This window comes from Eriocheir sinensis, chromosome 56, assembly GCF_024679095.1.
Source record: "Eriocheir sinensis breed Jianghai 21 chromosome 56, ASM2467909v1, whole genome shotgun sequence".
Classification (NCBI taxonomy): domain Eukaryota; kingdom Metazoa; phylum Arthropoda; class Malacostraca; order Decapoda; family Varunidae; genus Eriocheir; species Eriocheir sinensis.
Genome location: NC_066564.1, coordinates 10,852,299 through 10,865,081, shown reverse-complemented (window position 1 = coordinate 10,865,081; position 12,783 = coordinate 10,852,299). Strand labels below are relative to the sequence as shown.

The window sequence follows — 12,783 nt, the reverse complement described above, 5'->3', positions numbered from 1 at the left end:
TATATATATATATATATATATATATATATATATATATATATATATATATATATATATATATATATATATATATATATATATATATATATATATATATATATGTATATATGTATATATATATATATATATATATATATATATATATATATATATATATATATATATATATATATATATATATATAAATGTGTGGCTGTGGTGCTCAAACTCCTCGTGGTGCAAGCTGGGTTCGTGAATAGGCACTAACTACTGTAAAAATAATGAATAGTCAAAGAATAATATTGCTTTAAGTTATTTACTTTTCTTTTCTAAAAATCCGTTCAGTAGAAATGGTCATATTTCTAAGGGTTCCATGTCAATTAAACCCCTATTCAACTCAACAGTGTGGGCCCGTGAGTTAAGTCCCGTGTGGGCTGAATCCCGTGTGGGCTGAATCCCGTGGCCTGAATCCCGTGTGGGCTGAATCCCGTGTGGGCTGAATTCAGTGGGCTGAATCCCGTGTGGGCTGAATTCAGTGGGCTGAATCCCGTGTGGGCTGAATTCAGTGGGCTGAATCCCGTGTGGGCTGAATTCAGTGGGCTGAATCCCGTGTGGGCTGAATTCAGTGGGCTGAATCCCGTGTGGGCTGAATTCAGTGGGCTGAATCTCGCGTGGGCTGAATTCAGAGGTATGAATCCAGTGTGCTCTGAATACAGTGGGCTGAATCCCGTGTGCTCTGAATTCAGTGGGCTTAATCCGTGTGGGCTGAATTCAGTGGGCTGAATCCCGTGTGGGCTGAATTCAGTGGGCTGAATCCCGTGTGGGCTGAATTCAGTGGGCTGAATCCCGTGTGGGCTGAATTCAGTGGGCTGAATCCCGTGTGGGCTGAATTCAGTGGGCTGAATCCCGTGTGGGCTGAATTCCATGGGTTGAATCCCGTGTGGGCTGAATTCAGTGGGCTGAATCCCGTGTGGGCTGAATTCCATGGGTTGAATCCCGTGTGGGCTGAATTCAGTGGGCTGAATCCCGTGTGGGCTGAATTCCATGGGTTGAATCCCGTGTGGGCTGAATTCAGTGGGCTGAATCCCGTGTGGGCTGAATTCAGTGGGCTGAATCCCGTGTGGGCTGAATTCCTTGGGCTGAATCCCGTGTGGACTGAACCCCGCGTGGGCTGAATTCCGTGGGCTGAATCCCGTGTGGGCTGAATTCCTTGGGCTGAATCCCGTGTGGACTGAACCCCGCGTGGGCTGAATTCCATGGGCTGAATCCCGTGGGCTGAATTCAGTGGGCTGAATCCGTGTGGGCTGAATTCCTGGGCTGAATCCGTGTGGACTGAACCCGCGTGGGCTGAATTCCGTGGGCTGAATCGCGTGGGCTGAATTCCATGGGTTGAATCCGATGTGGGCTTAATTCCGCGGGGGCTGAATCCCGTGTGGGCTGAATTCCGTGGGCTGAATCCCGTGTGGGCTGAATTCCGTGGGCTGAATCAAGAGTGGGCTGAATTCCATGGGTTGAATCCCGTGTGGGCTGAATTCCGCGTGGGCTGAATCCCGTGTGGGCTGAATTCCGTGGGCTGAATCCCGTGTGGGCTGAATTCCGCGTGGGCTGAATCCCGTGTGGGCTGAATTCCGTGGGCTGAATCCCGTGTGGGCTGAATTCCGTGGGCTGAATCCCGTGTGGGCTGAATTCCGTGTGGGCTGAATTCCGTGGGCTGAATCCCGTGCGGGCTGAATACCAATGGAACCAACATTTTGTGGCTAAAGAGTCAACCAAACGCAGGGCTGGGGCAAGGCAAGCGCATAAGGACAGAGGCAGGTTAAGAAGGGAGGGCAGGAGGTGCGGGAACACCACTCTATCTTCAGCGGACATTTGAATAAAATTTATTTTTATTTTTTAACGAAAATTTTGACTTACGACCAGTTTGACTTAAAACCTGCCACAGTCCTGAACCCCGCCAAAACTTGAGGACTGCCTGTATTACATTTTCTTCCATACAAAACCTTAACCTATGTTACAGGTCTAATATTTTTTTGGTTATGTAACACAAAATTTGAAAAGTTACATTTTTAGGAAATTGCATTCAAACTCTTAGTGATTTATAAACAATATTATGTGCAAAATAAGCAAATTTTCAACAACTTATATGTTGGATGGAGAAATTTTGTTTCAAGGGATATTCTGTAATACTTTTGGTGCACTGCTTGCTTGATTATAGAAAATGCTGGGACGGTCGGATTTTTGACCTTACGAACTGCTTGGTCCTTTTACTAGTACTCTCCTCATTCTCATTACAACATACGTATCTGTACTTTGCCTGGTTCCTAATCCATAATGCTTGCTTCCTGTCTCCCCATTCTCTAGTATGCATTTTTCTCTACATTTTTGTCTCTGCACTAACCCTTTTCCCTAGATATTTAGTGAGGTACCATATTCTTGAACCATATGAGAGAAATGGTAGTGCATGCCAATTTTAACTTGGTTACATTTATATTTGTTTCCATTACTGGAGTCCATAAAGCTATTTACTTTAAGGCACTAGGAAATTTCCTGTAATTTATTTTGCCCAATGAAAATTTGATTTTTTGCTAATTTTAGATTTGACTTCTCTCCATTTATTTCCAAAACTTGAGGAATTACTGCATTATCAACAGAGTACACACCTGATTTTCTCCAGCTCTGTGCGTGAAGCATTGGCCTGGTCTACCTGGGGCTGAAGCTGGATCATCTGGTCATGGAGGTGTTCCTGGTCCACTAGCTTCTTCTCCACTCCCTTCAGCTTCTCTGGGATCCTGCTCACCTTCTCCTCCAGCTGGTCATGGGAGCAATGTTCAGCAAGATTATTATCTGCCTAGACTGTTGAAACTATGGGCACTGCCAGTCAATTTGTCCTCTAATCTTTTTATTGTTCTTGAGAGTAAAAATATTCTAAACAATGAAAATATCCACACATTTAATAGGGCCTGGAGGTGAAGTCACATGCTACCCTACAGAGAGGGTGAGGGAGGGGGGGCAGAGTCTCAGGAAACAAGCTGTTGCCTGGCTTCGACCAGTTATTCCTGCAAAATCTTAAGATCTCTGATGTGCTGTCCCTCTTATACTAGAAAATACAATTTATTTTTTTTTTTTTTTTTTTTTTTTTTTTACAGCAAAGGAGACAGTTCAAGGGCACAAAAAAAGTAAACATTAATAAAAAAAAAGCCCGCTACTTGCTGCTCCTAAAAGAATCCAAAGAGGTGGCCGAAAGATAGGTCAGTTTCGGGAGGAGAGGTGTCCTGATACCCTCCTCTTGAAAGAGTTCAAGTCGTAGGCAGGAGGAAATACAGATGAAGGAAGAATGTTCCAGAGTTTACCAGCGTGAGGGATGAAAAAGTGAAAATGCTGGTTGGCTCTTGCATAACGGGTTTGGACAGTATAGGGATGAGCATGAGTAGAAAGTCGTATGCAGTGGGGACGCGGGAGAGGGGGAGGCATGCAGTTAGCAGGTTCAGAAGAGCAGTCAGCATGAAAATACCGATAGAAGATAGAAAGAGAGGCAACACAGCAGAGGAATTTAAGAGGTAGAAGACTATCAGTATGAGGAGAAGAGCTGATGAGACGAAGAGACTTTGACTCCACTCTGGCAAGAAGAACTGTGTGAATGGAGGCCCCCCACACATGAGATGCATACTCCATACGAGGGCGGACACGGCCCCTGTAAATGAATAGCAACTGTGCGGGGGAGAAGAACTGGCGGAGACGGAACAGAACGCCCAACCTCGAGAAAGCTGATTTAGTAAGAGATGAGATATGAAGTTTCCAGTTGAGATTTTGAGTTAAGGATAGACCGAGGATGTTTAGTGTTGAGGAAGGTGATAGCTGGGTGTTGTCAAAGAATAGGGGATAGTTGTTTGGAAGATTGTGTCGAGTGGATAGGTGGAGAAACTGTGTTTTTGAGGCGTTGAAGGACACCAGGTTCTTGCCCCAATTGGAAATAATAGTAAGGTCTGAGGCTAAGCGTTCTGCAGCCTCCAGCCTTGAGTCGTTAAGTTCCTGAAGGGTGGGTCTTCTATTAAAAGAAGTTGAATAATGCAGAGTGGAATCATCGGCGTAGGAATGGATAGGACAATTCGTTTTGGAAAGAAGATCATCAATGAACAACAGAAAAAGAGTGGGAGATAGAACAGAACCCTGTGGGACACCACTGTTAATAGATTTAGAGGAAGAACAGTGACCGTCTACCACGGCAGAAATAGAACGGTCAGAAAGGAAACTGGAGATGTTCAGCAAGATTATTATCTGCCTAGACTGTTGAAACTATGGGCACTGCCAGTCAATTTGTCCTCTAATCTTTTTATTGTTCTTGAGAGTAAAAATATTCTAAACAATGAAAATATCCACACATTTAATAGGGCCTGGAGGTGAAGTCACATGCTACCCTACAGAGAGGGTGAGGGAGGGGGGGCAGAGTCTCAGTAAACAAGCTTTTGCCTGGCTTCGACCATTTTTTCCTGCAAAATATTAATATCTATTTTGTGGTGTCCCTCTTATACTAGAAAATAAAATTTATTTTTTTTTTATTTTTTTTACAGCAAAGGAGACAGTTCAAGGGCACAAAAAAAGTAAACATTAATAAAAAAAAGCCCGCTACTCGCTGCTCCTAAAAAAGAATCCAAAGAGGTGGCCGAAAGATAGGTCAGTTTCGGGAGGAGAGGTGTCCTGATACCCTCCTCTTGAAAGAGTTCAAGTCGTAGGCAGGAGGAAATACAGATGAAGGAAGAATGTTCCAGAGTTTACCAGCGTGAGGGATGAAAGAGTGAAGATGCTGGTTAACTCTTGCATAAGGGGTTTGGACAGTATAGGGATGAGCATGAGTAGAAAGTCGAGTGCAGCGGGGCCGCGGGAGGGGGGGAGGCATGCAGTTAGCAAGTTCAGAAGAGCAGTCAGTGTGGAATATCGAGAGAAGCTAGAAAGAGAGGCAACATTGCGGCGGAATTTAAGAGGTAGAAGACTATCAGTATGAGGAGAAGAGCTGATGAGACGAAGAGCCTTTGCCTCCACTCTGTCCAGAAGAGCTGTGTGAGTGGAACCCCCCCACACATGAGATGCATACTCCATACGAGGGCGGACAAGGCCCCTGTATATGGACAGCAACTGTGTGGGGGAGAAGAACTAAGCGGAGGCAGTATAGAACGCCCAGCCTCGAGGAAGCTGATTTAGTAAGAGATGAGATATGAAGTTTCAGTTGAGATTTTGAGTTAAGGATAGACCGAGGATGTTTAGTGTTGAGGAAGGTGATAGCTGGGTGTTGTCAAAGAATAGGGATAGTTGTTTGGAAGATTGTGTCGAGAGGAAAGGTGGAGAAACTGTGTTTTTGAGGCGTTTAAGGACACCAGGTTCTTGCCCCAATTGGAAATAATAGTAAGGTCTGAGGCTAAGCGTTCTGCAGCCTCCAGCCTTGAGTCGTTAAGTTCCTGAAGGGTGGGTCTTCTATTAAAAGAAGTTGAATAATGCAGAGTGGAATCATCGGCGTAGGAATGGATAGGACAATTCGTTTTGGAAAGAAGATCATCAATGAACAACAGAAAAAGAGTGGGAGATAGAACAGAACCCTGTGGGACACCACTGTTAATAGATTTAGAGGAAGAACAGTGACCGTCTACCACGGCAGAAATAGAACGGTCAGAAAGGAAACTGGAGATAAAGGTACAGAGAGAAGGATAGAAACCGTAGGAGGGTAGTTTAGAAAGCAAAGATTTGTGCCAGACCCTATCAAAAGCTTTTGATATGTCCAAGCTAATAGCAAAAGTTTCACGAAACAGCTAAGAGAGGATGACCAAGAGTCAGTTAAGAAGGCTAGGAGATCACCAGTAGAACGCCCCTTGCAGAACCCATACTGGCGATCAGATAGAAGGTCAGAAGTGGAAAGGTGCTTTTGAATCTTCCGGTTAAGGATTGATTCAAAAGCTTTAGATAGACAAGAAAGTAAAGCAATAGGACGGTAGTTTGAGGATTGAGCGGTCACCCTTCTTAGGTACAGGCTGTATGAAGGCATACTTCCAGCAAGAAGGAAAGGTAGATGTTGACAGGCAGAGGCGAAAGAGTTTGACCAGGCAGGGTGACAGCACGGAGGCACAGTTTTAAGGACAATAGGACTCCATCAGGTCCATAAGCCTTCTGAGGATTGAGGCCAGAGAGGGCATAAAAAACATCATGTTGAAGAATCTTTATAACAGGCATAAAGGAGTCAGAGGGGGTATGAGTAGGAGGAATATGCCCAGAATCGTCCAGAGTGGAGTATTTAGAAAAAGTTTGAGAGAAGAGTTCAGCCTTAGAGATAGATGAGACGGCAGTGTTGCCGTCAGGACTGAGGAGTGGAGGAAAGATGAAGAAGTGAAGTTGGAGGAGATGTTTTGGCTAGATGCCAGAAGTCACGGGAAGAGTTAGAGAAAGCAAGGTTTTGACATTTTCTATTAATGAAAGAATTTTTGGTTAGTCGGAGAATAGATTTGGCACGATTTTGGGCAGAAATGTAAAGTTCATAATTAGCATTAGTTTGAAGCCTCTGGTACCTTTTGTGAGCTACCTCTCTATCATTGACAGCACGAGAACAAGCGTGATTAAACCAAGGCTTTTTAGCGTGAGGAGTAGAGAAAGAACGAGGAATGTATGCCTCCATTCCAGAGACAATCACCTCTGTGATGCGCTGAGCACACACAGAGGGTCTCTATCCTGGAAGCAATAATCATTCCACGGAAATCGGAAAAGTACATCCTCAGGTCGTCCCACCGAGCTGAAGCAAATGCCAGAAGCATCGCTTCCTCGGTGGAGTCCAGAGGGTGTACAGGAGCGATAGGACAGGATGCAGAAATAAGATTGTGATCGGAGGAGCCCAACGGAGAGAACAGTTTGACAGAATAAGCAGAAGGGTTTGAGGTAAGGAAGAGGTCTAGAATGTTGGGCCGATCTCCAAGACGGTCGGGAATACGTGTAGGGTGCTGGACCAACTGCTCTAGGTCGTTGAGGATAGCAAAGTTGTAGGCTTGTTCACCAGGATGGTCAGTGAAAGAGGATGAAAGCCAAAGCTGGTGGTGAACATTGAAATCTCCTAGGATGGAGATTTCAGCGAAGGGAGAGTGGGTCAAGATGTGCTCCACTTTAGAATTCAAATAGTCAAAGAATTTTACATAGTTGGTAGAGTTAGGTGAATGCTGTGATTTACTGATTTTGTTACTGTTTTGGACACCATGACACCGTATGGAGCTATAACCCATGATTTGTTTTTTTTTTTTTTAGCCAAGCAGAATGCATTTATGGGGATGTGGTTGAAAGGTGAAGTAATTGGGCCGCTATTTTAGTGTAACATTCTTCAAGCATTTAAACTCTGGAGGTTACTGTATATCAAAGTAAGTTTAGTTCTTAAAAGCAGGTTAAATAGGGCAAAACAAAGTCAATTTATGAAAAGTTCCAGTCTGCTTTAATTTTTTACTATTTCAAGTTTGCCCCCAAACTAGTGGATTCAGAACTAGCAACACTTTCAATCAATTATTGCTACAAACAAGGCCCCACTGTTCTCCAGAGTTGTAGAAATTTATATTTAAATGGCCCTGCTCTACTCCAACTCCCTTGTGGTGTCTTAATATTTTATGCAGGAATTAACCAGAACCACTGGTCAGCACTGGATCAGCATTGCTTGGGTATGCACGTTTTTTAAACCACGGATATTTTGGATTGTCAGCTATTTTGGATAAGTCTTCCCCTAATTAGTCTGATTCCTGGAGGGTTTACTGTATGGCCAAAATTTACATTTGTAGAAATATTGCTTTCTAAAGATGACATTAACTGCAGCATCCTGAACAAGAATCTTAGGATGAAATATCTGGCTGAAGAAGACTTCCTTTTTATTTATTTTTCACCATGAAAAAAGAGGCTGCATTTAATAAGACAGTCCTAGTAAAATCATTGCCTGAAATTCTCTCTTCACTTATAGATGGGAGCAAGTACATGTAATTTATATTCCCCAGTCTGTTCCACCAGGTAACAATTATAAGCCTTTTCCACTATTAGAGGCAGGCAGGATGCTTTGGTAAGCTCATTGCTGATTGGACAGCAACTCCAAGCAGCCTTCTCTGGTTGATCTTAACCCGGTAGCAGCAACGGGCCAAATTTGTGGCTTTACCGTGTAGCAGCGACAGGCCAAATTTGTGGCTTTACCGTGTAGCAGCGACGGGCCAAATTTGTGGCTTTACTGTATAGCAGCGACAGGCCAAATTTGTGCCATGATATAAACCCCCAAAAAAAGATGATACATAATCTGATCACAAATGCTTTGATATGCATTATGAAATGGTTTGTGAGAGGGGTGATTTTTTCTCATTTTTCTCGCTTAGAGGGACCATTAAGAAACATGATCCCTGCTGCTACCGGGTTAAGAAACTGGCCTTGACACACTACAAGCCTTAATGTTAATCCCTGCCCTCCCTGTAATTGAATTATGCAGACATGGTAAATGCTTAGATTATTTTCTTGAAGAAGGGATAGGGGACACATGCATGCAAACTCGTTAAGTTAGCAAGACTGCTGCCCAAATTGTGCTGACTTATGATGTTTTATTGTAGTATATGATTAAGAGTCTTTCTCTTGAAATAGTTCACCTACATCACAAGGTTATGATACTTTTGCCTCAGGAGTAAACCTTATTCATTAAAGAAGTAACATCAATGTAAAAATCCTCAGCTTGGCCTTCTAGAGCATCTACAAAAAGGGTTCATTTCACTCAATATTTAAGAAAAAAAACTAACCTCTTCGATGAGTAATGACACTTCATCTTTGGTGATAAAATCCCTGTGACACAAGGGACAGCAATCTTTCTGTCGCAGTTTCTCTTGAAATCTCTTCAGGACAGTGATGGAGCTCGCCAAGTCAGCTTTCTCACGCTGCAACAAAATTTAACTCTAAAAGAAAAGTAGTAAATTTGTTTTTTCATTACAGTGTAAGAGATATTCCATGAGGAAAAAAAAAAAAGACAAAATGCAAGCATCATGTCATTACATATAATACAAGGCAGAGAGCGTAGACAGAAAGCAAGATGTAATTTAGTTCAAGGTATTTTGATACTGTCCTCTTCAAAAGTCTGACTTGTTACAGGGAAATACAGATAATGGAAGAAATTTGCAGAGTTTATCACTGAAAGGAGCAAAAGAGCATGTATTCCAGTTGACTAATGCATTAGAAAGTTGCACAGCAGAGAGATGTGGCTGAATAGTCAAGTGCGGCAAATCCACAGTTGCAGTTAACATATAGAACTTTATTAAAGGCTTTCATTCAAATCCTGATATACACAGCCTACCCAGCCTTCCCTTTCCTGTAACATGTCAAATGCTCTTGTACAGAAACTTGGTTACTTTGTGACACAAGGGGTCAAATTCACAGACCAGTACAGCAAGTTAATAAGCTCCCAAACCAAACACAAAATACTACGAAAATTCCTTGTATAGTGTTTGGCGTTGATATAAAAAGGTAGAAATTTTAGGAAACACGGGAAATCTTTTTAGTGTCTGTATTGAGTAGAAAAAGCAGATCATTGTGTGTATATGTTTACTTTTTAGTGAAAACTATTAATGGTAATAATGTTCAGGGCAGTGTTGTCCAAACTGGGGTCCACGTGCCTCTGGGGGAACGCAGCATAGATCAAAGGGGTATGTTAAAAGACAATGAACACACACACACACACACACACACACACACACACACACACACACACAACCAGCTGCCACATGGCCCTGTGTGGACGCTGGTGCACGGACCATGTGAGCTCGGAGATTTTAACTTTTTAGAGTTTTAGCTTTTAGTTTTCTTTTAACTTTTAGACTTTTAATGTTTTTATCTATTTTACCCTGCTGGCGCTGGGAGGGCGCGGGAGGACTGGAGCCCCGAAGCGATTATTTTAATTATTTTAACTTTTTGACTTCTTGACTTTAACATTTTAGCTTTTTAATGTTTTGCCTATTTTACCTTTAACCTGTGATATACGGAGGAGGGCATTACGGCGCTGTCCCGGAAAGGAGTTGGGAGGGAGGGAGAAAGTGATATATTAGTGGATACTGGAATATAAACATTGAGAACTAAACCGAGCCGAGATGGATTTGTTTACACCGCCATCACGTGAAACAAAAGAACTAGCGGCTGGTTCTACTCTGCATTCGAGAAAACATTGAATTGCAAAATAGATTATTGCAGAGAAAGAATGAAAGGGTTGGAGAGTGATTTTGGGGAGTACAGTGATGAAGATGGTGAGTGAGTTGAGAAGGAGAGAGGACAACAAGAGAAGGCTAAGTGATTTAGGAAGCAGAAGTGAAGGAACTCAACATTCCAAGCTGATAAAATGCTCTGAGGAGGATATAAAGGAAAACAATGGATTCGGTGGAAAAAGATGAATAAGAAAGCGGAATAAGTGGGAGGAGAAAGCGAAGGGATGAAAAGAATGGAAGTGGAGCAAAGAGTTAGAATTTGGAACAGAAAGTTGAAGTAATGGTGGAGAGAGATGGTGCAGAAATTGGGGAGATGTACAGAGAGCTTTCAGGAGATTGTGGAGGAGCAGTTGGGAGAGGAGAGGATCAGCTGAAGTGGTGATGAGGTAATCAAAGAAAATGAGGCACTGGTAAGAGGCACGGTGGAAAAAAAAAGTGTCATTGTGTTGAGTCCAAGGAAGACCCCAAACAAATCCGTGAGGAAAACAACGAAAGACTATAAGCCGAGAAGATCGTTGAGGAGGTACAAGAGAGTGACCTGGTGGAAAAAATGATGACTGTCATAGGATTGGAAAATACAATGGAAAAAAGATAGACAATTAGGATAAGATTCAAGGCACTGGCCCGAGAAACAGAAGAGGCCCTGGCAGAGACTTAAGGAAGCCTTGAAGCAGAAGACACAAATGACAGTGTAGCTGAGGAAAGATCTGACAAGAGAGGACAAGTTGAATAAACTCAGGGTGAGGTTCGTGAGTTAAATGAGAAGAGATGGGAAGAAGAAGGTTTTGGAGGTAATGGATATGAAAGTGAGAAGTAGTTCATGGTGGCAGGAGGAAGGAGAAAAATTCTAACAGGAAAGGGAGAGGAGGATGGAAAGTGTCATCTGAATATCAATGGAATAGTATCATCATGGATAGAGTTTGCGATATTTGAGAGACAGAGAACCCTGATGTTAATGGGGCTAGCCGGAAACTAAGTTGTGCGACTTCGGTTGAGGTGGTGGGATTGGAGAAAATTACATAATATATGGAGGAGAGACAGAAAGAAGAAACAGGGAGGTGTGATGTTGATGGTAGAGAGAAGGCACTAGGGTGGAGAGGTGTGAGGGTGAAGGCTTAGCAGAGGTACTAGAAGTGAAAATTGTGGAATTACTGAAGAAGAAGGAGAACTTGAGAGAGAGTATGAGTAGGGTGTGTACCACAGAACCAATGCATGGAAGGGCCGAGAATATGAAATGTGATGCACAAGACACAGTGAGTTGCCTGAATGGAATGTTGAGAGAGAGTGAGAGAATATGAATTTTAATGGGTGATTTTGGTACAAAAGAGGTAGGAGAATGGGAGGATTGTGAGCTGAGGGAACAGAAGAGTCGTGGAGGAAAGCTCAACGGCTGGCAATGGAACATGTGCTGGGGCAATGGATTAAGGAACATACTAGATCCCAGGAAGAGGAGAGACGTCAACATTAGACCTGGTTTTAGCAAGGAACCGGGTAATAGAAAATATTAAAATAGACTGCCCAATAACTGAGTGACCATGCGTTGTGGAATTTGGTAAAAGAAAAGAAACGATTGACCGAAAGAGTATCATAGAATAGGGAAAGGAAATTACTCTAAGGCAGACTTTGTTAATGAGAACTTTTTTGGAGAATGCAAATTTAAATTGGGCTGTACAAAGCCAAATTATTACAACAAGTGGGAGGGTTTAAAGCTATACAAAGCCGAGAACAGATGTCCTAAGGTGACAAAGGATGTTGGTAAAAGGAGTGGTTTAACAAAAGATGCGAAGCTAGAAAAAGAAAGGAGGAAGCCTGGAAGTGATGGAGGAAGCGAAGAAGAATCAGCATTAATGGAACTGTTCAAACAGAGCAAGGAATGAATAACCACAAAGATTAGAAGAAGAAAAACGGAAATATGAAAAGATATAATAGACAAATGCAAAGACCAACCTAAATTGTTTTATAGACATGAGCGACCAAATTAAGAATAGAGAGAAACAATCGATAAACTGAAAATGGATGGGTTACATGAAGACCCAGCAGAGATGGCAGAAGTGATGAACAACAGCTTTCTTAAGTCTTCACAAAGAAAATTATTTGTACATACACAGATGAGGAAAGGGAAGGTTATGCAGGAGATACAGTTAGCGGTGCAGGAGGGTCAAGGAAGAAGCGAACAAGCTGGATGTGAAGGCAGCAGGGCCAGATGAAGTATCAGGGTGGATCCTGAAAAAAGAATGTGGAAGGCAGCTTGCAGAAATGCACTCCGCCAATGAGTGCCTCCCTGAAGAGTGGAAGGAAGAATTTACCACAGGATTGGAAGAGAGAACAGCCATAGTACCAATTTATAAAGGAGGAAGAGGACCCATTAGAAATTACAGACCCGGTATCACTCCCACTTCAGTGTGGTTGCGAAAAATATGTGAAGGCTAGTTAAAACAGGTGGTCGGATTTTTGAAAGGAGTATCTCGGATTGCCAGTTTGGATTCAGGAGAGAATCGTGTGTGCCAACTTGTTATGTTATTACTCAAGGGTGACAGTTAATATAAAGAGAAGGCTGAGAGGGATGGGTGTGCCTGGA

General features: G+C 42.7%; 1 protein-coding gene across 3 annotated transcripts in view; it reads right to left on the bottom strand.

The window, feature by feature from the left end:
- Positions 1-12,783, bottom strand: part of LOC126984303 (DNA repair protein RAD50-like) — a 175,944-nt gene that overhangs the window by 79,772 nt on the left and 83,389 nt on the right. The window contains exons 15-16 of one of the 3 annotated variants that reach the window (XM_050837927.1): positions 8,757-8,891; positions 2,640-2,788 (exon numbers count right to left, since the gene is read on the bottom strand). The exons of 1 other annotated variant lie outside the window; for it this stretch is intronic. In XM_050837927.1, the coding sequence (XP_050693884.1) occupies positions 2,640-2,788; positions 8,757-8,891 (284 nt within the window). The remainder of the gene's footprint in view (positions 1-2,639; positions 2,789-8,756; positions 8,892-12,783) is intronic. One more of the 3 variants, XM_050837929.1, reaches the window with a different exon arrangement.